General features: G+C 36.5%; 1 protein-coding gene across 3 annotated transcripts in view; it reads left to right on the top strand.

Annotated features, from left to right (window-relative positions):
• CFAP54 (cilia and flagella associated protein 54) overlaps nucleotides 1-26,804 on the top strand; it is a 118,095-nt gene that overhangs the window by 31,950 nt on the left and 59,341 nt on the right. For all 3 annotated transcript variants that reach the window (XM_052774684.1, XM_052774685.1, XM_052774686.1), the window contains 15 exons: nucleotides 25-83; nucleotides 1,097-1,225; nucleotides 1,912-2,059; nucleotides 2,879-2,956; nucleotides 3,040-3,161; nucleotides 6,509-6,682; nucleotides 9,909-10,001; nucleotides 12,399-12,584; nucleotides 13,595-13,737; nucleotides 16,346-16,493; nucleotides 17,398-17,553; nucleotides 19,213-19,335; nucleotides 21,473-21,616; nucleotides 22,995-23,091; nucleotides 26,055-26,144. In XM_052774684.1, the coding sequence (XP_052630644.1) occupies nucleotides 25-83; nucleotides 1,097-1,225; nucleotides 1,912-2,059; nucleotides 2,879-2,956; nucleotides 3,040-3,161; nucleotides 6,509-6,682; nucleotides 9,909-10,001; nucleotides 12,399-12,584; nucleotides 13,595-13,737; nucleotides 16,346-16,493; nucleotides 17,398-17,553; nucleotides 19,213-19,335; nucleotides 21,473-21,616; nucleotides 22,995-23,091; nucleotides 26,055-26,144 (1,890 nt within the window). The remainder of the gene's footprint in view (nucleotides 1-24; nucleotides 84-1,096; nucleotides 1,226-1,911; nucleotides 2,060-2,878; nucleotides 2,957-3,039; nucleotides 3,162-6,508; nucleotides 6,683-9,908; nucleotides 10,002-12,398; nucleotides 12,585-13,594; nucleotides 13,738-16,345; nucleotides 16,494-17,397; nucleotides 17,554-19,212; nucleotides 19,336-21,472; nucleotides 21,617-22,994; nucleotides 23,092-26,054; nucleotides 26,145-26,804) is intronic.

The raw sequence follows: 26,804 nt of genomic DNA, 5'->3' as shown, positions 1-26,804 counted from the left end.
TCTGATTTTCTTCCTATAAAAAAGGAAAAAGAAGTGCCTTAGTCTCGCAAGATGAAACCTGTGATGTGCCTGAAATACTGATGGTAATATCTAATTTGTTTTCATTAATACAGTGGTTTTTGAATAGCATAAGAACACTTATTTCTGCTTGAAGCTTTTCATACAATTTTGTATTTAGTTTTATAAAGCTGAAATGTTTCACACAATCATGCTAGTGCAGAGGAAAAAAGCAAAGATATTTTTTCAAATGAAATAAAGTCTGAGAATTTTCCTGTAGTCTTTTTTAGTAATCTGTGATATCGAAGAAGTTTTATTTGAAACTTTTTTTACAGTGTGGTCATACTGATTTCCACTATACACTCGTTTTTATGCCAATGTGTAGTACCAGCTTTACATGGTTTAATAGCACGTTTTTTAAAAATTGTGAAAACTTTAGTCTCTGCTTCATTTAGGAAAATATTTTGGGTTGTGCTTTTGCTTGTTTGTTTTTGCAAGGGTGATGTGGAATAGATGGAACATCCTGAGTGTCCTTGCTTTGTTCAGTGTGTTCAGTTCTCAGCACTTTGCAGAAGTGTCCGGTCAAATAGTTCAAAATTACTTACTAAAACACATTTAGAAGAAAAGACATACATTAGTCTGAGGATTCAGGAATTTTGTCAATGATATGTCTTAATGCTTGCACACATGGAGGAGCTTTAATTCAGTGACAGTCTACTTAAAAGTGGTGTTTTCTGAAAAATCAATGTTTTCTTAACAGCATCTAACGGAACACTGAAAATATGCTTGTGAAAAATACTGTGTTTGTCAACTTAATTCTCTAAGTTCAGTTTCATTCTGCTGTAAGCTAACTCTGAGTTAGTAAATTGTTTTTTGAGAGCTGAAGGAAAATCAGTCCTAAATTAATAAAAAACAACTTGAAATTTAAAACATTGATATTAGTACATGAAAGCATGGGGAACAGTGCCTGTGTAAAGATTATTTGACAGTGTTTAAAAAGTAACAGCTAAAAATAATAGCACTTTACTTTTGATAGTCCATATTATAGCTTTTAATGCTGTTATCTAATAAAACATGTTTCTATGTATTTTCATGTCAGAAAAGTCCTACAGAACAATTACAAGTTGCTTATGAAAGTCTTGAAAATGCAATTAATGGAATGAACACATCTCGCTCAATGACCCTTTTACCAGATGGAAAGTCAATATTTGACAACTGCTGTACAAAGGTAAAGTCTACAAAAGGCTAGGCTGCAACAAAATCGATAAATAATATATTGGATTTTGATGACATGACTCATATTTTCTTCATACTTAGAAATCTTAGCATTATCAAATGTACCTCATCTTCCTGCCCCATGAAAGAAGAAAATAGAAAAAATAAATCTCTGTGTAGCAGAAATAGCATTTTTCTCTTTCAGTATTAAACTATGAACTCTTTTAGGTTTTCTTTGCCATTTCCTTTTGGAAAGAATTATAATTTGTATCTTTCTCCTATAAAATAAAAGCAGAAGTCCTTTTCATATTTATTGCTTGCAACTGTTTGTTATTAAAATTAATTTTTGCTGTTGAGGGGAGTTCAGAATTTCTAAATATTATCATTCTACACCAATATGATCTTTGTTTTGTGGACTGGTAACACAATAAAACATTTTTCTGCAGTTTCATATTTATTATTAATCCATTTTCCTATTGATTCTCAGGTTTTGTCTAGTTTTCTTTGTCCATTATCCATGCTTTCTCTGTCTAGTCATTCTCCTTCCTTCCATGCTTTTTTGAATGACTGCATATTACAGATATGACAAATCTCAGTGTTTGTTAATTTACTGAAATAATAATATCAGTGTCCAGACAAATGCAGTAAGCTAAGTAATAAAAGTTCGTGTTTGCTTAATTGCCACTTCCTATTTATTAGGTGGACTCAAATGATCAGAATTTGGATTCTGTTTTGGGATGTGCTAATGATAAGACAGGAACAGGTAATGGTTTTTTAATGGATTTACACTTGGAGCTCATTCAGGCCCAACATCGAGTAGCTGTGAAACTTCTTAAAATGACGCAAGGTAGGTTTCGGTAAAGCTAAATGGTCTTCATAGCCTGATTAGAGTCCTCTGTTAATATATTTTGTAATACTAAGAAAAAAAAGGAGTATCTACTTTCTGAAGAGGAGCTGATATTGGGCAGTTTCTATGTCACGTACAGACAAAAATAATGTACTGAATTTGCAGAATTTAGATTTACCACATGATACTAGTCTCTAACCTCTACTCAAACAATGCGAGTTAAACTTTGCTAACAACTACTGGATTTGATTCCTAGACAGTTTGTTGTGGTATTTCAGTTCTAATATTAACTGTTACAGTGCTAGTAAGGGAGAGTTGGGGGATGCTCTGCAAATTTTTTTTCTGTAATGCTGATTTTCCCTCTGGAGAATGACTTGAATAATTTATTCAATGCTCTTTGTAATCTGAATTTCTACTCCTGTGAAGTTGTCCTTAGCTCTTCCCAGTCAGCAGATATCCCACTCTTGCCAAATGCCTTCTGAAGAAACTCTAGTTGGTCTCCCATTCCTAGTGTTTGGGTTTTTTTTAAATTAAAAGCTAGTATTAGTTTGACACTGTGGAGCTCCCCTGTGCACTGCTCCCTATGATCAAACAAGATCCCTCTTTTCCTGTGATGTTAGTGTAACTGCTAAAGATGTTAGAGCATGAAGGTGGAATATTTTTAGTGGCATGATCAGTCCAAGAGTTTCTCCTTAAACCAAAGCAAAGAACATGGGATGGAGCAGAGCTTTACTACAAAACTACATGTTAACTCCTCTCACTGAAATTTTCTCAATAGCACTATCAGAATGAATAACTCAGGATTTCCTTCCCACATAGGTGCTCAAAAGGATGACAGAAGTCTTAAGTCTCGCAAGTCTCATGTGAAGAATAATAAAGATTTTCATTATTTAACAGGTAAGGCTTATTAATTAAGATTTTAGAAGTATAATAAATTATTGCTGCTGTTTTATAAATGTCTTAAAATATCTATTTTACAGAGGCACTTATAATGAGAAAAATAAAAAAGAATAAGCTATCCAGAGCAATCTTTTTGATGCAAAAGGCTGCACAGAAGTTCCCTGAAGAGTTAACCACTTCTTCCCAAAGGCAGCTACTGGAGGTAATAAAAAAAATCTTATGGTAGAAATTCTTTCTTATTATCATAGTTTTACATGTTCTGTAGAATTAAAACTTGGATTACTCCTTCTTATAAAAAGAAGTAAAAATGGAAGGAACTTGAGGGACATTGAGTGTTTTTAACTTCTGTTGTCAAATTTTCCCTGAGAATTTTCATTATGATGAAAGACTGAAGTAGCTTAAAACAAGGAAAGAGTACAGCCCCAAATTTTGTGCATACATGCAGATTGTAGGAAACCTGAAAGTAGATATGATCTTTCTTTTTATGCTTAATCAGCTAGACTTTGCAGTTATGAACCTATGCCTTGCCAAAATGTAATGCAGATTTCCTTCTCCCAGTTTCAACCTTCAACATCCTTTGTTTTCTGAGATCTGTAAGAGTCTTAGATTACTTTGGCTGGTGATGATGACATGGGCTTCATTTTATTCTTACTAGATAAACAGTTTAGAAGTTGGAGATTTTGGAATTTATTGAGGCTAAAAGTAGATTCTTCACGGGCTCATTTTGAAGTCTTTTGAAATCAATGGGAGTCTTTCCATTGAGCTTTGTACCAGCATCTTCCATGCAAATTGCCTTCTTATTAGTGGGGCATAAAATTTCTTTATAGTCTGTACAACAGATAACAGAATCTGCAATTGTCGTTATATAATATATGAAAAAGTATTTTAAACAAGAAGTTACTAGAAAGTGTTTTTAAGTGCTACAAATTTGGATGCATGATAATTAACACACGTATCTTTTATGTCAGAAGAATGCAAAAACTGGGTCAGAAAACACATATACTAAAAACCTCACATATTTGTAAACCACTAAAAATCTCATATATTTGTAAAATATGTGGTATTTATGAATATAAGATGTAGTGATATGGTATGAAAGTTGGAACTGGAGTGAAGACTTACAAGCAATTCCCAAGAAACGTGTGGTTATCCCAAACAAACATTTGCAAAGGCCTTATACTGTCCTTCACTATATTTTAATTCTGCGCACTTTTCACAGAGAAAGATGTAGGTAAAATAACGTAATATATTTGCAGCCAGTTGCCAGAAAATGTCAGAACTAACTTTGCCTGGACAAACTTAGCATGATCTTTGATATTTGTACTATGATGAAATATTTAATTACATGCTCAATTAATTTTCATCCTTGAGGTGGATGGTGCTCACTTCATGAACAGCAAATCCATACCTTTGTTTTCATGCTTCTGTGTAGGGGATTTTGCCTTTTTTATTGTAGAACATCCAAGAGGTCTATATAGAATTACTCATATCTTCTGGTCTTTTCTACTGTACTCAGCACAATATGATATAAGTCTGTTCTTATTATGCTGCAAAATAGGAAAGCGGGGTTTTGTTTTGTTTTTTTTTTAAGAAACATACAAATAACCTTTTCTCATGCAGTAAACCACCAGGCAGGTATGGAAGCTTCTGAGTCATACGTGTATACTCATTTATATCATACTACTTAACTACTTGAGCTACTGTGTCCCCTTTATTTATTTTTTTTTTATTTCTCTCACAGTTTCATTCTTCCTTCCTGTCCTATATGTCTAGTTGGACATCCAGGTCTTTACAGAATTGGGTACACTGGTAGTTCTTGTGGGCCAGCTGTAATATTGAATTAATGTGATTAAGCTAATACCACAGGGCAAGTCTGTGGCAGAGGCAGGGATAAAACGTGGTTTTTTTATAGTGACATTTGGCTTCCTCAGCCAATAAGATTATTCTTTCTTCTCTTGCAACACTGCCACATATATAATCTCCCAAGTTCTGCAATTAATGAAGTACAGGTCACGCAGTACTACTCTCAGTCACAACACTACCTTTATCCAAACTGGGTTCCATCCTTGCACTAATAAGAAATACGTCCTCAGAGAAAGAGTCTGTAATTCTTTTAATTAAGAATTGTATCATAGTACAGCTTACCATAAAGAAGTACAATTTTTAAGGAAGCAATGAAGTTTCTAATTACCGATTGCAAAAGTTGAATGGTTGTGTGAGGGAAAGAGTCATTCCATATCTCTTTATCTTATATCCTTCCTTAAACATTTCTCACTAGGGTAGATGCAACCCTAATCTAAAGGGGCAGGGAGTGGGGTGAAGTGAGGGGCTGTGCAGATGATAAGCTACGTGATGTGATTAAAGCTCTATTAAATCTTAGCTCCCCGTCTCACTGCAAATCTATGGCTAGTTTTTGGTCACTTTTGAATGTGAGATACAAGGCTTATTCAATCTGTGATCTGACCCAGTATGGTTGTTCTTACAGCCTTATAAATGTATGAGGACAGAAACAAGGAACTCTTAAGGTGCAAGATTATAGGACTGTCACTGAATAACCGCTAACTTGGCATTTTCTTTCCAGTTTATCTTTCAGACTCAGTTCGGCCTAAATCCTTGGTCCAGTGTATAGTACTAAAAGACTTCAAATAAAAACCCTAGTTGTAGGAATATGTCATCTCTCTTCTCCCAAAAGCATATAATTTGTCCAAGGCGTCCTCAATCTCTTCATCTCTGGGAGCTGGCCTTTTTGGCTTTGATTTGCACTGGACAGCTGCCACAAGTAAAGATACAAAAGTACTAAGTTCTTAATGTTAAATTTCCAGGTTAAGTTTCTCTTACCCTGACAACACAAACAAAGTGAAGAAACCTACCCATTTGCCATTCAGTCCAGTAAGAAAAAATGTACCCTGATCTCCAACCAAATGGCCACATAATTACTATGTGCAGGAGGCCCCCACATTTTTGGAAGACACTAATAGACTGTCAGTCAGCTCTCAGCTTTCTCCAGCTAACCAAGGGAAGTGGCTTAGCCCTACTTTTTCTGGGCCTGCATTCTCCTCCCTTTTCTTTATTTCTGGACTTTCTTTCTTTCCTCTGTTTCCAGAGTACAGAAAATTGGTCTAACCACTTCCACAGCTCCTTCAGAAATTCCACCGGTTAGGTGTCCAGCTCTCTCCTAAATAAGAGTTTATCTTTTGTTTCTTGTTGGAGCTAATCACTGGTTGACACTAATTGCTAATCAATGTTATTTGTGATCACTCTCTTTTCCTATAGGTCCTTCCAAAATTGGATATGCCTCAGCCCTGCCTCTTTCATATGCAGCTCTGCATTCTCTTTATTGTATATTATGAAATTAATCTGCGTATGTAAGGCTTACACAAAGTACCATTCATCCTCATTTAGGATCTAAGATGATATGAAAATCTATAAAAATTTTCTGCACAGCAGTGAATTTTTGTAAGATCATTTTGAAAACCATTTATAAGTGTTAAATCTGTCCGATTGTTATGTCTTAATAGTTTTTCCCTTTTGTTTTAATTTAATTTATAGGCAGCACTAACTTTAATTGAGCAGGTTGAAGCTGAACAAAGTGCATTGTATCACAGTCTCAAAGAAGCTTTGAGCAGCAAGAAAAAAAGCAGGACTCCTCCTCCTCCTCTATTACTTTCTAGATCACATTGCTCCATGACATTTAAACCAGCCCCATTCTCTTCAGATATTCAGGTAATGTTTTTCATGATGACTGCGTAAGAAATAACTAAACAATACACAAGAGAGCAAAAGTTGTTTCAACAGTGCTTATACCATCACAGTTTTCTCTGTTGTTCTTGGGAATATTATGTTATTCTGACCTAATTAAGTACGCTTTTTTTTTTTCCTCTGTGAGTCAATTGTGACTCACTGTTTTGATCTTCACATTTACATGAAACTTTCTTCATTTCATGCATCATGTTCCTTGGTGCTTCTGTCGTATAACACTTATTTATTTTTCTTGTGAAAAGCTCATTCTCTTGCTTAGGGGCTGACATACTCCTAGTTACCCCCTGAAAAGATGCAAGGCTGTTGCATCATGTGATGCAAGAAAGTACCACACGCAAGTGTCTGTTAATGAAGTGCTGAAGTGCCATAGTTCAGGTGGAAAAATCTACTTTCTATTGAACACATAGAATCACAGAACTACTCGGATCATAAGGGATTTGAGGAGAGGTCTCTAGTCCAACCTTCTGTTCAAAGTAGGGTTGGCTGTGAGATTAGACAAGGTTGCTCAGGGCTTTGTCCAGTCAGTTCTGAAAACCTCCAAGGATGGAGACTGAACAGCTTCTCTGGGCAACCTGTTCCAACAGGGCAACTTGTTCATGGAGAAAACGTTTTTCCTTATGTACAGTTGGAATCTCTCTTACTTCAGTTTAGGTCTATTGTTTTTCATCCTCCTACCATGCACTACTGTGAAAAGCCTGGCTACATCTTCTTCATCACTTGCTTGCAAGCACTCAGGGGCTCCTGGTAGGTCCCGTGGAGCTACCTCTTCTCCAGGAAGAATAAGCCCAGCTCTCTCAGCCTCTTCTCGCAGGGCTAGTGCTCCAGCTTCTGACCATTTTGGTGGTCCTCTGCTGTAATCACTCTAGTTGTTCAGCATTTCTTGTTAGCTTGATGGGGGGCAGGAGGGAAACTGGCCGTGGTATCTAGATGTAGTCTAATGAGTGCTGAGCAGAGGGTAATAATCACATTCCTCAATCTCCTAACTGTACTTCTGTTAATACAGTTCAAGATGCTTTTAGGCTGCTTTGCTGCCATGGCACACTGCTGGCTCATGTTCAGCTTGCTGTCTAACGTGACCCCCAGATCCTTTTAGTGCTGATCTCCGGCCCATCAGTCCCCAGCCTATATCTTTGCAAGGGATTCTTCCTTCCCAGGTGCAAGACTTTGCATTTGTCCTTGTTAAATTTCATGAGGTTCCTGTGGGCCCGTTCCTCTGGGGTCTCTAAGTCCCTCTGAATAGCAGTCCTGCCTTCAATGATATCAACTGTTTTCCCTCAATTTGGCATCGTCTGCAAACCTGGTGAGTGTGTGCTCACTTTTTAACTCAGGTCATTGCTAAAGATATTAAACAGGACAGGTCCCAGGATAGTGCCCTGCAGTGCTCCGCTTGTTACTACCCTCCAGGTAGAGTACGAACCATTAACAACTACTCTCTGAGTCTGACCTTCCAACTGTTGTTTTACCCATTTATCTGTTCACACACCCATACTGTATCATCCTAACTTGGATATAAGAATACTGGGAGGCAGTGTTGAAAAAAGTGCCTTGCTAAGGTCAAGGTAAATGGCATCTACTCCACTCCCCTCTGCAAATCAAGTAATTTTGTCGTAGAGGCCAATCATGGTGGTCAGCCATGATTTGCCCTTGGTAAATCCATGCTGACTGTTACAAATCACCTTATTGTCCTTCATATGTCCAGAAAGGGTTCAAACAAACTGAAGTATGAAAAATTCACTAGCTGCAGTTTTCTTGAGAGAAATTTTCATAGTGATTTTGCAAGCTTTTTCAAAATAACGATGTGTATAAAACCAGTAGAAACTCAAATCTTATTAATAGTGGCAAGAATATTTCTGTGAACGGTTGTTTTATAACTTGTACTTTTATTGCGGTTTGATTAGTCAATTTCAAAGTAATTAATTAGGGAAAAGTTCTTCCTTTTTATCCCTAATAAACATAAAATTAAAAAAAAATTAATTCTTTAAAGTCTGGTAGTTCATCTGTCTTGGGGCGTGTTAATACTTCATTTTGGTCGATACAGGAGAGTGAATATAACATGTTGGGCCACTAGATGGCACAACGTGATTATTAGTCTTACAGTTTGAGCCCAGCTAGTCTAGAAGAATTTTTTCTAGAGGCACACATAGCTGTTGAGCAGATGTGAAAGGTATCGTTTTATGAAGAACTTTTTAACTGGAAATGGATACTTAGGATTTAATTAGACATATATAGTTCTTGTACTAGAAGTCAAAGTATCTCTAAAATTTCCTGATCTTAAAGTTGCTCATTTGCTGAAAACAATCACCTCTATTTCAATATCTCCTTCTGAAAAAGTCAGGATTCATTGCAAGATAAATCACATGTATTACAAGAAAAATGAATGTTTTAGCTGTACAGAATTTTTTTATGTTGAAAAATGACCTCATCTGCCAAACTTCAGGTCTGTTTAAATGTCTACTGAAGGTAAATAGACTTAGTACAGTTTTTTGTAGAAGTTTAACGCAAGAGAACTTCATCAGATGCATAACTTACTGAAATCCATCTGCCCAGTTCTGCAGAGATGAAATCAAAATTAGTTTCCATGTTTGATCTCACTGGACACGACTGAGCAGTGATCCAGGAATGCGTGCTCACATTCTTCCTTGGTTAAAGATACTGGAAAGTCTAGATGATAGGCCCAATGAGATTATCAGCAGTTTGATGGCATTAAACACCCATTGATTTCAACAGGAACTAAGAACATGGCTTGTTTAGAAAATATTACTGCATTGCTTCATATCTGCATTTGTTGCCTGCTTTTAAGGATCTGTCCTCAAGTAGTTTGGTGAATCACAACCTGATGTCAACTTCAGAAGAATACCATTGCAAGGATCAAATAATGGATCTAGATGACTTTAAATCTACAGGATGACATATAGAGGAGTTTATGCTTTGGGATAGGTTTGAGGTATAGGGAAGCTCAAGGTAGGAGATAGGATCATGGAGAATCATCTGCTTTTATTGCCACTGCAGTATACCAAGTTCTCCAGCTAAATCAATCAACGTTTCTAGTGCAAGTAGACTATATGTTTTTATAACTAAGGGGTTTTTTTTTTTTCAGAGACTGTTTTCACAAAATTAGTACATTCTACATTAGGCAAAAGTTGGAAATGCTATTATGTATCAATTAATTTTGTTCTTGTTTTCTTCAAAGGTTTCGTGGTACAGTATTTTGGGCTCTGTAGCAGGAGGAAGTAATATGAAAGTAAGGTTAAATAACAATAAACTTCCAAATGCAGGAGAAGAGGTAAGACAGAAGTAGAACTCCTTTAGGTTATTCTGTCTTCCTTCAAAAAACCCCAACTTTCTAAATGTATACATCCGATGTCTTTTTTTGATCAGGTAACTGGCCAAGCCCTTGACAACCCTTTTGATCTTTATTTTAAACAATTGAAATTTTGCTAGGCTGAAGGCATACCAAAACCCAAAAAATGTTCTAGGAACCTTTTTTGAATAATGAATTAAATGATTCAAAAGCTTCATGTTAGACCAGTTTCTGTTCCTTCTGTTATAACTCTGTTTTTTGAGTGACATCTAAGAAATACAAAAAGAAGAGAAAGTATATGATGTATTTATAGTGTGCCCCAGTCACTACTCCTTCCAGGGATTCAAAAAAAGAGAAATTCTAAAAAGATATAAAATTTAATATTTTTCTTAATTGTGTAACTTCTATCAGCTATTTCTTCTTAACAAGACCTTACCTTACTTAATTCTGGCAACATGATAATATAACTCCTTCAATAAACTTCATGTTCAGACATGACTGACTTCTAGGTTCACGCTCGTTCCCTTTCATGCTGTGAACATGTGGCATGACAAATCATCCCACACATCTTTGATTACTTATGACTGATCATGTGACTGTGTTTGGTACTCTTTTATATTATTTCTTCATTATAATTTGATGTTTTATTTTCTGAATTTGTTTGGGTTTTTTTGGTTTTGTGTTAGTGTAGTTTTTTTCCCTTTGGATCACACTCTGATGTTCCTGCACAGACTGAGTGAGTTCTGTTTTTCACTCACTTATGCATGGTATTGCATTGTCCATCTGAAGGATGACTGTGATCCATCGAAATACTCTGCATTTTGGGGTTTTAAGAAAAGGGCAAAAAAGCTTCAGCACATCCTCTTCAGCAAATGTTACTGTAGTCTCAGACCTGAGTGATCATTTTTATATCTGGAAATCTTCATGAAGAGTTCTGTTCTCTGCAGGGCAGGTCTCTGTTTTGCATTGTGACAGGAGAATGATCTCAACCTCTTTAGCCCAGTGTTTCAAGCTTTCCTGGTTTTGTGAGCAAGCTCTATACTAACACCGATAGTCTTGTCTTTGGTGATGGAGAGGAAATCTTTCCTTTTGCGCCTGTTCCCCTATCTCCTTCTCAAAAAGGAAGGTGTATACAAAGAGCAGGTGTGTGTAGCTACTGGCAGGAGAGGCTTTGATGTTATTCTTCAATAGTCATATTATCAAATCCAGAGAATCAAGCTTCCTGCGATGTACAGTGAGCTGGTTTCAATATACTATCCTGCTCCAGGCGTATTAAGTGTTTCGTTGGAGACTTTCACCCCACTGCTAGATGTTCTTTCTGTGGACTTGCTGCAATCCATCCAAGCCACTGACTGTCTTAGCTCTGGCAGGCACTGGAGATGCGCAGACCTGCGGTTAACCATAAGCCTCAGCAATGGAATTTCTGGTTGCTTTAGGATATGCTTTTGCAAAATGATGATCTGCAGGCAAAGTCACTATCTGCCTGCTCCATGGAAAAGGTTTGGAATTCTTGGTGGTGGAATGATGTATCAACTTATCAACATGAGAAAAGCTTGCTCTAAAGGCATACTACAGACTGTCGTACAGTAATTTCTGGTCTGCTGCTTCAGGATTCAGACCCAGCATTTGAAGGGATTTCTGTTGTTCAGAGGTCTCCTTATGAAGGCCAGGCAGTATTTGAATAAGAGCACTGCAGTGATGCTACATTATGATGATCTCGTTTCTCATGTTGTGCCTCAGTCACTGTGTTGCTTGTTTGTTATTTAAGACCCTAAAACTTCCCTTTGTGTAAGTTGTCCTGGTTATGGAGGGGAAGGTGGAAAAGCCTGTTAGGAGTGAGCTGTGATGTTAAAGTGCAGGTGGGCAATTACTTGAAGGAAAAGCAGAGAAGATCTTGAAAATCTTGTTTGTTTCGCAAACTCCAAAGTCCTGTTAATGGTGCTGAGAGGACCTGAGACATCCTCTGCCCATATCCACGGAGAAGGGCCGTATGCCTTTTCTCTGGAAGCACAGCTCAGGGCTAGAATGTTTCCAGCTCAATGACTGCAAGCATGCCCACTCACGGTGTGAATGTGCAAATGGACAAAAACGTCTTAGAGAAACTCCAGGTCCTGGTACTTGGCTGTTCTCTTTGGTTATGTGCTCTGTATACTCAACTGCATTTCAGAGAAAACTGACACTTTTCCCCCCTGTCATTTCATTGTTTTCTCATTGTCTTCAAGAACCTAATATTACGTGGAAACGTGACATGTCTGTTAATCTAGGTTGTACTTTGTATGCAAGACCATTAAATAATTTATTTACCAATAAGGTTTTAGAATTTGAGATTTGCTTTTGGTATGTACAGTGGGTGTAACTAGTAAGTATTTTTATTGATAGATACCAGCTGATGGGAAAAGCCTCTTGGAAATACAAGGCTTAGATCCCAATGAGAAATACATATTTGCAGTCGCAGCATATTCTTCTGATGGAAAACTTATTGGTGATGGCATTGGGGAAACGACTAAGCCAATCCTTGCTTATCTACCTCTTTCTGCTACTACTGTTCGAGCCTATCTAACTCAGGTAGGGTTTGATAATAAACACATACATGCTTTAGTCTGGTTGTAATTACTTGTTTTCACTGGTAGCTCTAAAGTGTCTGGTAAAAACTCAAGACTTTCTTGCCAAAACCTTGATAAGCACAAATCACAATTTTAACATAACAAAAGGTATATTTGAGTAACTCAATTTTTAATTCAAAATTATTGGAAATTCCAGTTTAAGGGGAAAGATGTCTATCAGCTAGTTTTCTTATTCCTGTTCCTGTTTTTCACTCTGCATTTAACTTCTTTTTTATAATTTTTTTTTTTTTTTTCATTTTTGTGGTTGACACCAAGTGTTAGAAATCATCTTATTAGTCATTACAGTATGGGATGAAAAATGTGATTGAACTTACCAGGTATCAAATCCAACCATTTTCATATTGAAATTATTTTTGTAGTGGCTTGTGGAAGACCACAGAGGCTCTGTCAGACCTTTATCATAATTTTCTATATTCTTAATAAAGAAAATTTAAAGCAGATTGTGGCAGGAGGTGAATTGTCTAGCCTTATAGATCAGATCATGGGGAACAGTTAGAAGAGTTCCTAAAAAATTCCAGAGTAAGAGGTATCCACATGAATTTATGCCTACTTGTGCGGCTCCGTTTACATCCCATTACCCAGAGCAGCAGGGCATTCTGCAGTATTAACAAAAGGAAAATAAACCTAGATGAAATAATATGCCTTCAAAAACTGCAGCACAATACCTGTAAAGCATTCCACAGAGGGCTGTTAGACCCTTGGTTAACAGTCAAAAACTCCTGTGCCTTCTCTGGCACTAATTCTGAAGGCAAACTAATAGTAGGATCAGATTGCTACTACAGGTGTTATATTCAAATACATCAGAATATACTTACAGAAATTGTAAATTTACATGTTGTGGGGAGGTTTAAAACCTTTCTTTATACTATAATCATATTTGGCTTGGTTATTTGATGAACATGGAAACTTGCTAAATTTTTTTCTTTTGGTGTTTTGGTTTTTTTTTTGTAGGTAGCCTATCAGACTGGCAACTATACATTAGCCAGAGAAGCATTTTCACCACTGTGGGATTATTTTGTTTCAAAGTCTTCTCCACTGCCTGCCAATGCAGCTGTTATTTCTGCAAGTAGTAATTTGACTATATCTGAAAACAGGTAACTGGTAAAAACAAAATTAAAATACTAGTTAATTATAGATGTGCACATTTTATTTTAAAGAGTACGAGGTTGTGAAATTTTATTCAGACTTGTGATATGAAAAACATTCTGAAAAAAAAGGTGTGAAATATGTTATAAAAATATAGTTGTTTATAATTAGCAGAGGAATTTTTTTTTTATTTATGGAACTGCTAGCATTTACACATCTAATTCTTTATGTTTGTTTTCTTCAGATAATTGGGAAACATTTATAAAGTGGCTATTAATTCTGTGTGATGCATTTTCATATGCAAAATAAGTAATATGCCCTGGATTCTTGACTTTCCAATTAAGATAGCAGTAGAGTTCAGAAATTGTGAAAATTTTGTCAATTTTCCAAAATGGGTAAATGCTTGCTAATTTTGTTTTGGGGTGGCTATATAAATCTGCCAATAATCTTTGCGTATACTAAAGCGCTTTAGAAGATATATTTAAAATTAATTAATTTATAAATAAATTTCAAATGTTCAACCATAATATTATGGGTTTTTCATGATGACAAAGCCCAGCTAGAAATTTTGCGATTACATTCACTGAAATTCAGTAGATCCAAATGCAAAAATAAATCAAAACTTACTTAATTCCCAGTTAAAAGAAAGAGACCTGTATGAAATAACAGACATGAAATGCTATAATAAAAAAATAGCTTTAAATGTTAGTCAACTGCTTATAATTTGATAATGAATTATCATCCAGTATAACTGAACACAGATCATCATCTTCACTTGTGTGGAACTCTTTTTAGACTAATTCTTCATTAGGAAAGTTTTGACAAACTTGTGGAAGAGGTATGAAAAAATTTTGCAGCATCTCCATTTCAATTTGACAGACTGGCTTAGTCTTGAAACCATAATGACAAGAAGCAACCTTATTGCATGTGTGTTAATAGTTCTTGAATGTGTCAAGAATTAAAGAAGAAATAAAGAAATGAAGATCTTTGTTTCAAGAAGTAGATACAGGGGGAATTCGTAAAAGTTTTGTGGGAATACTTCCATTTCCTCTTTACAGACAGAATAACCAGTAATCAGCTATCCTGAGACATATAATGTAGCTAGATTTTCTATATATTTTTTTAATATACTTGCATCAGAGCCCAGGGTTTTCTCGTGGTAATGCTGTTTGGATGCAAGCGGATAGTGTAGGCTTGTGCGTGCTTTGAATCCTGTTACAGGAGAAAGTAATGTGTCTAAACGTACTTCTTGTTATTTGGGGCTCAGCCAGACCACTGGTGTGTATCCTGTCTGTCCTTCAAGTGCCACCCCGTGTCTGATACTAGGCATACAGATTGACCAAGGGTCTTGATGTTACATGCCATAAGAGCATTTGGGATTTACCGGCAGCCTGTGGACTGCATCGATGCAGGCAGATAATCACTAGACATCCTATTTCATGACTATGTGGATGTTTTAAATCCATCCCTGGCCTAGGCAACAAAGCAGGAATGCAAGTCTGGCCATTGTGCTTTTACTTTTGCACTTGTTTTTCATTAATATTTTTTCCTAATTGGTTCTGGGTTTTTTTTTTTTTCTTTTTAAACACACGCAGCTCCAGAGATAACATTTGAATGAAGCCACTTGCAGATAAATCAAATGAAGACAGAAAATTTTAAATAGCTGTGCAAAGCAGTTTCAGGGATTTTGGTTTTCTAACAGTTATGTCCAAGCCTAATTTTTTGTTTGTTTGTTTTGTTTGTTTTTTACAATTAATATGGAAGATTCTCAAAGCTGCAGTATCAGAGCTGAAATAAGGCAGTTTCAGTTCTACCGATTGGTAGCTACGAAATTAGATGGACTAGCCTGAAAGGACAGTAGAGGGAGCTGGAAGGAAAGGAAACCTTTTGTTTCCAGATGGAAGCCCTGTTGATACCTTGGTAATGTCAAGTATGTGGATGTGTCTATTTGATCTTCCTTCTTGAGTATCAATCTCTTTTAAGAAATACAATGGAGGAGAAGGAGAAATTTATTTCTTATACTTCAACATCATAGGTTTTTTCCTGTAACAAAAACATTAAAAAAAAAACAACAACAAAAAACCAAGGACAAAATGCCCCTCTGCCCCCAGGGAAGAGAAAAAACAAACAACAGAAAAGTAGGCAGAAGAAAATAGATTCTTTTGAGGCTTGTAATACAAGACATCGGTGATGAAAAGGAGTCTGTTACCAATACTTGGTAATGGACTTCACAACTGCATGCGTCATTGTCAGAATACAGAAAAATAATGTGTAAAAGGAGACAGTTAATAAATAAGTTGTAGCATCTCAAGTTTTCAAAGTAAGTTTCATTGGATTAGATGAAACAACTAAGGAAAAGCTGTCTTAGGATAGTAGAAGGTGGCCAACAATTTGAAAAGGAGTCTTATCCCTTTTATATATTTTTTATGTTAGGAGTTTTAAGCAATTTTTTCAGTTTTATGTATAAATCTTATTTCCAGAAGTAGCTACAGTAATCCTTTTTGTCCATAATTTTAAAATTAAAGACTGCACTTTAATATAATGCAGTTTCAGGCATGCAATATCTGAATCATCATTAACATGCTTTTACCATTCTTTTGCTTTTTTATTTTGTAGGTTACGTTTTGAAGCTGTATCTCAGACTTCTCCTATTACCTTGCACCTTTTTCTGAGGAATATATTTGCTGTCTGTGACATTAATGTCATGGAAGGAGCACTCTTCTGTGATTCCATCTGTTCCAATGAGATACTTTATAAGGAACAAGTATGTGTGGCTTAAAATAATATACTGGATTTGATTTTACTTTTTGATCAGCTTTATTTCATCATTGCAAGATAGATGTTGCAATGTACTAATCCTATTTACAGAATAACTCACAGAAAATGAAGTATCTGGTCTTTCTTTCTGAAGTATTTTAGTAGCTATTGGTTATTTTGTATCCTGGTAGAAAGATGGCTTCTGAATCAGTTATTGCCTAATTCAAAGCCCACTGATTCCAGCTGAGGAAGGATTTTCTTTGACTTCAGTGGTGGTAGACTATAATTTAAGAAAGAAGCATAATCATTGTTATTTTTGTCCTACTAAGATGCTTCTTGGATTTTTAATTCTAAATTCTGATATTTAATACATGTATTTTAATTAATACTGATCTTCTAATGGGGTTTCATGGTTTTAATATACTAAGTTTCTTTTATTTCAGACTTTCTTATAGTATAAGGGCATGTTAATGACACAAAAAACTTTCTCTTTTATTTGGAGAGTCAAGCTTTGCCTCTTGTATTATTACATTCCTATTCTACTCTTTCTTTGCTGAAGTAGTTGTCTCATAAAAACGTGAGCAGTCGATTACTCTGACTTTACTGGATCTGCTCACACATGCAAGGACTGCAGCAGTTAACTGGAAGGGAAAGGAAGGAATTGTTATCCTCCCCTTACCTACTCAGAGAGGTCAGCATGTGAAATTTCCATTCCACACAGGTTGAGGTTGTTAACCAGGCTTTGTAAATCATATGGGTAAATTCAGAGGGCACAATTAATTTTTAAACTTTTATCTTACTTGCTGCTTATACTGCTTTTTAGACTGCCATAACATTTGTCTTCTTTCACTCTCAAATGATTTAAAACAACAGAATTCATATTTGAATCAAAATGTGGTTTTCTTTTACAGGTTGCTAGATTAGCAGAATGCGAAAGACTGGCTGTGGCAATTGAACTTAGCAATTGGTTGAATGATTCAAGTTACACCCTGCAGTCTGTTGTACAATGTTATGGTCTCCTTGCCCCAATTATTTATCACAAGATTTCTTCAGTGCCAGTAGTTCAGGTGAGACATTTTAAGACAAAGCAGCTGGCATCCAAGTCCTGCAGTTGTAGTGATTCAAATTAAACTTATAGTGGAGTGTACAGTGGGAGAGCTAAATATCTAGGCTTTGAGTTCTTAGTAGCTGCTGAAAGAAAAGCCTTTTACAGTTTTATGTGTTCGTAATGCATATATGTTCAGTGTAAGCTGCACAGATTCTACTCTCAGATTTGCTAAAGTAACTGCAGAATATTGATTGTTTCTTCAGGATGATTTGTTGGTATTTTTAAACTATAGGAGAATCTATGATGTAACTTCTACTTGAATGCTATGTGCAGATGGCAACTTTGAGGAGAGAAAAGCAGTATTTGCCTATGGCTTTTTTTTTTTTTTGGAACGTTTGCTTCATGTACAGGTTTTTTTTTTTTCTTCCTAAAAAAAGAAGGCTATTCAATGTTTTGATAATCAAGTCTTTAGTTTCCAGGCATGTGCTCCTTTCCAGAGGCAAGCACCTTCTCTTTGAGAATGGAGTACCTGAATCCTTTCCTGCCATTTCTGAAGCAGCAGATGTGCTTTTTTCGATTCAGCAAGGATACAGTAGAAACATGCAACTTTTTTCCCGTAATTAGGTTTTTTTGTCAGGGAGCAGCAGTACGAGCATGTTTGCTCTGTGGGGAAGGATGAGGCGACTGCAGTGCAGGCAAGGCCCAGACTAGCAGCATCTGAGCGTGGCAGACAGAGCGGGGTGTTGGTAAGAGGATCCACAGAGAGTCCAGAGAAGGTGAAGTTATTGGGCTGGCCCAGGGTCCATGCAGGAGAAAAAGTCAGGAGCTGCAGGAGTTGGAGCCAGAGACTGGAGACAAGGCTCCAACACAAGTGCAGGGTTCATCCAGGAGACAACTGAAGACCAGCACACCAATACCAGAGCTCAAGCAGGGACTGAAGGCTTGTGTCTGAGCTTAATTGGGACTGCTGGGCCCCTGGGCAGAAGATGTGAGAGAAGGCCCCAAGTGAGGCTGCTCAGGGAATGACTATCGGGGCACTCAGGGCCCTGAGAAAAGTTTTTAGGAGTGTTTAGGAAAAAAAATAAAATCTATTTACATACAGGGCTAGCATCTTGCTTAAGAAGTCATTGGCTGTGATGACCTACAAAAGGCATGGCATGGCTAGCCACTGGAAACACCTCCTGTTTCAGATTTCCTAATTAAAGGGGAAAATAATTTAGCTGCATGTTCTTTTCATGTCTGATAGACAAAAATGGGGGAAAGAAGTCTTTTTATTTTTAAAGCATACTGGAAACATTTTTCTTTCATTTAAAATTCTGACCAGCTAGATATATTTTTTAGCAGTTCTCTACTAGGAGTATGTCAGCTCACTGAATTAAGCATTCTTTGATTTCATGTTAATTAAATCAGCAAAAATATCCATCATGTATCTGTAATTTAATAGCTGTGATTTTATGTGAACATGTCATTTATTCCAAAAGGCTGTGGCTTAAATCTTGACACCGTTAAATTAAATGGAAATTTTATTATTGGCTTTTGTAGAGCTAGCATTTCCTCCTATCCATTAGATTTCAAAGTATTTTTAAAGTTCGCCATCAGATACAATAGGCCGTACAGAGGTACAAGCTTGTAAATGTGTTGCGGACTCCAAACTTTGTTTTAACCCTTGTATTTACAGATCCTCATTAAGTGCTTGGCTGTCCTTCAAGAAATTCCAAGTGTTGCTTTGCAGAGGAGGCAGGCAGGACGTTATGAGAGTATTCAGCATATGATAGCTTGTACTTCATTTTATACAGCAAAGGTATGGTGTGTATTATTGTGTTTACAGCTTAGTTTAAGATATAGCTCTTGCCATTTGGAGAAAAAAAAAAAAGATTTAGTAAGCTGGCTGTCAGAGTAGTATCTTAGAGAACTGGCACTCTTAAATAGTAAAGGTATAGAAATATTTATTAGTGTCTTTGTACCAGTGCATTTTATATAATAATGACATTTTGACTTTATAATTGAGAATTTTCATTTGTTCAGAAAATAGACTGTAACTGTGAGTCCATGACATGAAATCTGTATTTTATATCTTTGTGTGTATTTTTACATTTAAGGTAGTACTATTTTCAGTAAGGCCTGTATGTAATATATAAATTTAAAAGTTTAATTACTGCAAATAGGCCATATTTGTAGTTTTAATCAGATTAGCATATCTGGCTTATTTGGCAAGTAGATACAAGTGACTTTATACCATTTAGTCCCACATGCTGGCAGGATACAAACACCTTGACTTTTAACCATAACACATTATCTGTAGATCACATTTATGATTCAGAAACTCAATCTATTTAGTGAGATAAGGAGAGAAGTGGTACCGGTAGGATTTTTTTTCCTCAGGTATAGAGAGTTGAAATACCCGCCACGATAATTGTGTGATGCTGAAAAAGTCAGCTTTCCTCTAGCTTCGGGTACACCTCAGCTAAGGCTGAGCCGTGGCTGACGCTGTGTTGGTGATCCCTCACCCCGGTCTTTATAGGAGCCGGATCTCTGCGCTCACTTCACAAGACCAGATCAGCCTCAAATATCCTTAAAAGTGCACTGCAAGAAGGCCCAGTCTTCATTCTTTCTGTGAAGAAGAGTATTTTAAGCCTTAGCGTTGTCATTTTCTTCGTATTAATCAATTGCGTCATGGCTGTGAGGGCAGCGCCGGGCCACGGCGAGGGCTGGGGGGCCAGGAGCTGAGGGCAGTGACATGGCCGGCCAGGGCAGCACCCGGCCGTCAGGTTCAACCAGGAGTCCAGACCATCGGGTGAGTCTGTGGGGACGAGGCAGGTCTGAGCCGAAGCCTGGAAGTCGATCCGCAGGTCGGGATCGGGTCCGGTGAGGGCAGCTAGGGTCAGGCACAGCCAGCAGCAGGCTGGTCCGTGGCGATGGGAGCAGTCTGAGGTCAAGCTGAGGAGGCAGCCCGCGGGTCGGGAGTCCGGACCAGCGGATCCGTTGCCAGGCCCAGGCACGGCTCGGAGCACGCCGGGAGACCGGCGTTCCCGCCACGTGGGATGGTAGGCTGAGGCACGAGCTGGGGGGGGAGCTCCTGGGCCCATGGCGGGGGGGCCAAGGTGGAGGCTATCAAGGCCAATAAAGCCTATTAAGAACCTCGAAACCTTGACATAGTGCGTGTTTGTTGTTGGATTCCCCAGCTAAATGACTGCTTATACTGCTTTTTTTTTTAATTTTTTTTTTTTTTAATTTTTCCCTTAGAGATAGCATTTCAATGGAATAGCATACGGAATATCAAACAGAATGAGTGAATTGCAAGTGCTTCTGATTAATCCATGGAATATGGTTTTCTGCTGAGTTACAGTTAGGCCATGTACTGTATTTATCCTAAAGTGATCTATACGCGTATGTTGTATCCCAAAGACAAACATCCTAACGTGAAGTTACCTTGCATATAGGAGAAGCACTTTGGCCTTTAGAGCTCTATCTAGAGAAGATAAAGCCATCTAAAAACATTCCCTACACTGTTCATTTATAAATTCCGTAATTTAAAAAATAAATTTCACCAGTCCTTTCACTAATACAGTTGGGATTTTCAAATGTGCACTTGATACCGGAGAGGTAAGTGAGGATCATTTAGTTACCCTTTATATTCTTTGATAGCAGTACTGCCTGAGAACAGGGAGAATGTCAATCACAGCGATAGATACTTCTGGTTAAATCTTTCTATTCTCTGAGGGATAGGTTAAGCAGAAGTAGAACACATAGATAACATATCTGCAATTCCAATTATTTTACAGGTCTATAGTCTTGTTTTTTATATAAAAGGAAACATAAGTATTGGCTAATTAATTTCAATTTCTAATATTAATGCATTTTGACAATTATAAGTAGAAAATAATGAAACATTATGTGTTATGCAAAACAAAAGTATATAACAGGTGATTCTCTAATAGGTACTACGTTCCTGGAAAGAATATGAATTAGCAGTAATTATTGTTAACTACGGGAAAAAATTGTTGGATTCCTCACCAACAACCTCACCCTGCCTGTCAGGAGCTCTAGAAACTGAAGAAACAGACACTAACAAAGAAGTTAAAGTAATTGCTCTGATTTTTACTTTTTCTTTTCTTTAAACACTGTATTATTTTGAAGACTACATTTATAAACTTTTTGTTTTAGAAGTGATTGTATGGAATAAGAGTTTCCTTGTAGAATAAGAGTTCCCAAAGTACAGCTGAGAGGCTTCTATTTAATTGTAGCCATCTTAGTTAAGACCAGTTGCAGATTGCAGTGGGTACAGGGTCTCATCTTGTTGAACTGGAGAGGGGTTAGCAATACTACAGTTCAGAGCCATGAGCATCCTGCAGATATTTATACAAGCATCCCTAACTGATCCTCACATATAGTTTCCAGGAATGCTTTATTGGACAGAAAAAATAATTAAAGAATTGTATGAGTAAAGAGGAGCAAAAATATCCTATACTATGTAGACATTTAGCCTCTCCTTTCATGTTGCAGCTGCTTGAAACAGAGTCATAATAAGAGAGTAACTTAGGAATTGTCTAGACTGAAAAATATTTCTCGATGGAGGAAAAACTTTCAGCCACAAAGACCTTAATACTTAAATTACAAAGGGATGTAGCAGGTTGTGAGGATTTCTTGCAATTCAGAATCGGAGTAAAGTGTTGATTTTCCGTACTTTTCTGTCTGTTTTTTCTTTAAATCATTTTAGAAGAGATTTTACTGGAGAGATTTGAAAAAGAGGAAAGAAAGTAGGAATAATGAGAGAGGAAGAAAGGAAGCAGTGTGAGCATGGAACAGAGATACATTAAAGAAAAGTCAATAAAAAGTCAATCAGCTTACAGGAAAGGATTTCTGTAAGAAAATTTGTAGGACAGTAATAGGATCCAGGACAAAATTTTCTCCGTTGTTTATTGCTGAGTTTGTGTTAGCTGCTCCCAGGTTCATACCGAAAAAGAGAAAGGAATCTAAGATCATAGGAACAATATAATATCTTGAGCCGAGTAGGGCTGACTGAAAATTACACTTTCACTGAAGTGAAAAAAAAAAGAACTTTCTTTCCAGAGAAAGATTTTTATTTCTGTAGGAAGTAAATAATCTACAAAAGATTACTTTTTTCTGGAAAACAACATATTTTGTCAAACAATCTGTTCAAATATGTTGTTGTAGTAGTAGCATGTGGGACTTCCCTAAAAATTTATTTGGTGGCAGAGCAACTCCACTCACTCCCTTGCAGATCTTTCAAGAATGAATCATGGCCAGGTTTTTGAAGCCATACTAAAAAATTTATGAACATCAATTTCATTTCACTTGAATAGAAAAATAAGACAATACTGATGAAATTATCAGATACAGAATTAGAAGACTTGGGATCTAACCTGAACTCCTCTATTGATCTGCTGGTTTTAGTTAGGTAAAAGCTAATTTTTCATAACTACGTATTGGATATTTCAGACCCCTTCTGCAAAGACATCCCATTTAGCTGCAATGGAAAAAGCAACAGAAAATCTAAGTGCTCTTGAATCAAATCTCCTCAGACTGACAAAACCAGGTGGGTGTACTATTAAAACACTTCTTACCTTTTTCTATGGAACTTTCTATGGTTTATTTGTAAAAATTATTTACCTAAGAAGTACTTTTATTTCATGTATCTTCCATGATAAATCAACCAAAATCATAATTTCGGTGGTCTTATTTATACCTGGTAGTGATGTGTATGATGACTTTTATTCATCTTTTTCATAATTTCCACCAAAACACTCATTCCTTCTTAGAAAGGAATGGTCTTTTTTGTTCTATTCTGCAAATATATATGTTCTCCCAATCTGTGTAAATTGGGTTCCATGTTATTTGGGCTTGCTTTATCTTCCTAAATCAGAAAATGCAGTGGCAAAGACCATTGTCCTTTTACAGCATGCCTTACTATCCTTCCAGTGCTAGTAGTAATGACCACTGCAGGAAATTTTAGTGGAGAAAAGGCTTCCTGAAGAAAGCTAACAGAAATTATCCTTTTTGTGAAGAAATTGGATGTATACTAACATTTAATTACCTTGTAACTCAGGAATGAACATATCAACTTATATATATCTTATATCTTAGAGTCTGGATTAAGCACAAGAATTTTCAGGCTAATAGTTCTGCTGAACTTAGATGAATTAATAAGTAGGACTTATAAAGGAAATTTGATTAGAACTTAAAGCCACTACTGATTTTTTTCCCATTATATCTACATGGCATCTTGTACTCCTTGGAGCATGGACAGAATCATAGAATAATTTAGGTTGGAAGGCATTTATTCCAACCCCCTGCTTAAAATACGTACAATTAGATCAGGTTGCTCTGGGACTTGTCCAGTCAAGTTTTGAATCTCTCTGAAGAAAGAGATTTTGCAACCTTGATGGGCAACCTGTTCCAATAGTTGACCACCCTTATGGTTGAAAAGATTTTCTTTGTATCTATTTGGAATTTTATGATTTCCAGCTTGTATCTATTGCCTCTTGTCCTATCAGCGAGGACAGTCTGTTTCCACATTTTGTATTCCTCCTGTTAGGTACGTGTAGACTCCTCTCAGCCTTCTCTTCTTAAGACTGAATAAACCCAGTTCTCACAGCCTCTTCTTGCTTTGCCATGCACTCTAGCTCCTTATCATTTTGGTGGCCCTTCACTGGACTTAACTCCAGTATGTCAGTGTCTGGTACTACAGTGTCCAAAGCCAAACACAGTTATCTAGATGTGGTCTCACAAGTGCTGAGCAGTGGGGAGTAGTCGCTTCCCTTGACCTGCTGGCTATGCTGTTTCTAATACAGCCCAGTAAGCAACTGGTCTTTGCTGACTCATGTTCCAGTTATCGCCCATCATCTCTGTATATGCGTTTGTCTTAGAAGAGAAAGCATTTCTGTAATAAATAGGATAAAAAGAGTGACGCAAAAATTCCATTCATCTGTGCACTGATCCTTCATTTTTTGCTGCTGACATTGATGCCTGCATTCCTGCAGAACAAGATACAGAATGAATTCTGTAAGTTAATTGAAAATTACATTGATTACTTAATAAAATGATGTTCCATTCTTACTTAATAGGAAGTTAAATTAATGGGTTGATCAGTTAGAGAACACATTTTCAGTAATTGGCAAATGCTTGACGGCTGAAGTCTGCTCTGTTGCTGAAATAGTGTATTCATCAATAAGTTTCAGGATACAAATTGAAGAGGATTCTTTTGCTGAGGCCATGCAAAACAAATAACAAAGCTTACAGCTATCCTTACAAATATGTGTAAGTGGTTTAGGACAATGTGCACACTCATAGGGCATGCTGTTAAAAATATTTTGGAAAAAAACCTTGTCATGGGCAATTCTTAAAAGTGGATCGACACTTAGCGATCCATTGATGATGGTCTATGAGAAAGATGAAAAAGAGCTGAATCTGCCTCTTTCATAAGAAACTGAGAAAAACAAAATATTTCATACACGGTACGATTTAAATTTGGAAATTTCAAATGTTTTCCCATTTAAAACTTTTGGGGAGGTATTATTCTTTGTGAAAATGCTCATTTGAAGCAATGTATTTTTGAACTTGTCAAATAGGAGACAGTACTATCAAAGGGTGTGACTTGTCCTGAAAAGAAAATAAAAAAAAAATCTGTTTGTCCTGCTGGCTGTCCTATTTAATTGGACCTGATTTGCATTCAACAGACTTCAACTAACTGCTACCGCTGGAGGGCGTAGCTATCGATCCACTCTCACAACTCGTTGTTCCAGAGTGCATTTTTAACCTCGCTTTTTTCAGGGACTAGCTGCATTGATCTTTTTCAACCACAGAACTTGCCCAGCAGAAAATTTGTAGCTCCGGTTTCTTTACTAAGGCAAAATAGCAACTAGCAAATGCAACATTGTTCTGGTGCTCGTCAGCTGGTAACGCAGTTGTGTTTAACTCTCAGAAGCTTGAATCCAAGTTATCGTTCTCCTATATATTAGATATACTATTTATATCTATATATTGTATATATTATTTACATCTATATTTAATAAATTATTTATAGAATAGAAATATAAATACTTAGGTGAAGAAAAAAAAAATTCCTTTACCTACTTATGCTATCTGTATGCTGAGCATGTATGTAAGCATTAGTCACTAGTAGCATCATGCGTACAGTTCATGCTATATAGCTTTAAATACACTTTTGGACATATCCTTACTGCACATCCTCCTCCACAGATGATTTGTGTGGACCTTTGTTAGACCTCTGATGAACTCCAGACAACCTGCTCATTAGTCTAGTAGCTGGAAGTTCATCAGTCACATCCATAAGCTCTTCATTATTTAAGTGGCACAGCTACTTATGTTAGAAGAAAAGACCAAGCTTTTGAATTTCTCTCTGGATGACAGTGAGAGATTTAAAAGCAAACTCTGTGCTAAAGAAGGATTTTTCTAGTCTTCAGTTATGATTCCAGATAGAGTTTCTGTTGTACACTATCACTGCTTATCATAATGGATTTGATTTGGTTATTGATGTAGTTCATGGATCAGAGCTTACAGGACAGGAAGATCCTTTGTTCCTCTACCCTGTAATTTCATGTTGGACATCAAGCAATGCTTATCGAGAAGGTAGGATAATTGGTGTTTATTTTAATTGTAAAGGCTGCTTTACTTCAGAAGGTTGCCAGTAAAGCTATTTACTTCTTGCTTGGAATAAGCTCTCAGAAACTTTCTCTTTCATTTTGTTCTCAAATATACATAATCAAGTAAAACAGCTTAAAAGAATTTCTTAATATAGTCACATTTAGAAGTGTATGAAATACTTGCAACAAATTATTTTAGATGTTGATGTTAAGTATATGAAATATTAATATTTTAAATAATTTGAATAATGTTTATTTTCTAATAACCTTAAAAATGAGCTCATTTTTTTTAAAGTTGTGTCAGATTTTCAAAGATTCTGTTTGTGTGGAATGTTCTTTTTAAATTGAGATACCCCATTTCCACATGAAATTACGTTACTGAAAGAGGAATTCACAAAAGTCTGAGTACACTTGCATTTTTGAAAGAGGATTTAAGATTGGTATGTAGCCTTTGCCACTGCCTTTTTTTTTTTTTTTTTTTTTACTGATGTTCAAAATATCAATGGAGCCTAGCCTGTAAAATTAGTATAGCTTTCAGATAGGATAAATACATATTTATTTCTTGATGGTAAAAAATTATGAAGACAGCCAAACAGTAAAAGCAGTTTGCAAACAATTAAAAAGCTGCCTAAAATCCAGGCAACGC

Source organism: Harpia harpyja, chromosome 23 (genome assembly GCF_026419915.1).
Source record: "Harpia harpyja isolate bHarHar1 chromosome 23, bHarHar1 primary haplotype, whole genome shotgun sequence".
NCBI classification, from domain to species: domain Eukaryota; kingdom Metazoa; phylum Chordata; class Aves; order Accipitriformes; family Accipitridae; genus Harpia; species Harpia harpyja.
The sequence above is the reverse complement of the archived record's forward strand: the minus strand, read 5'-3'. Positions and strand labels throughout refer to the sequence as shown.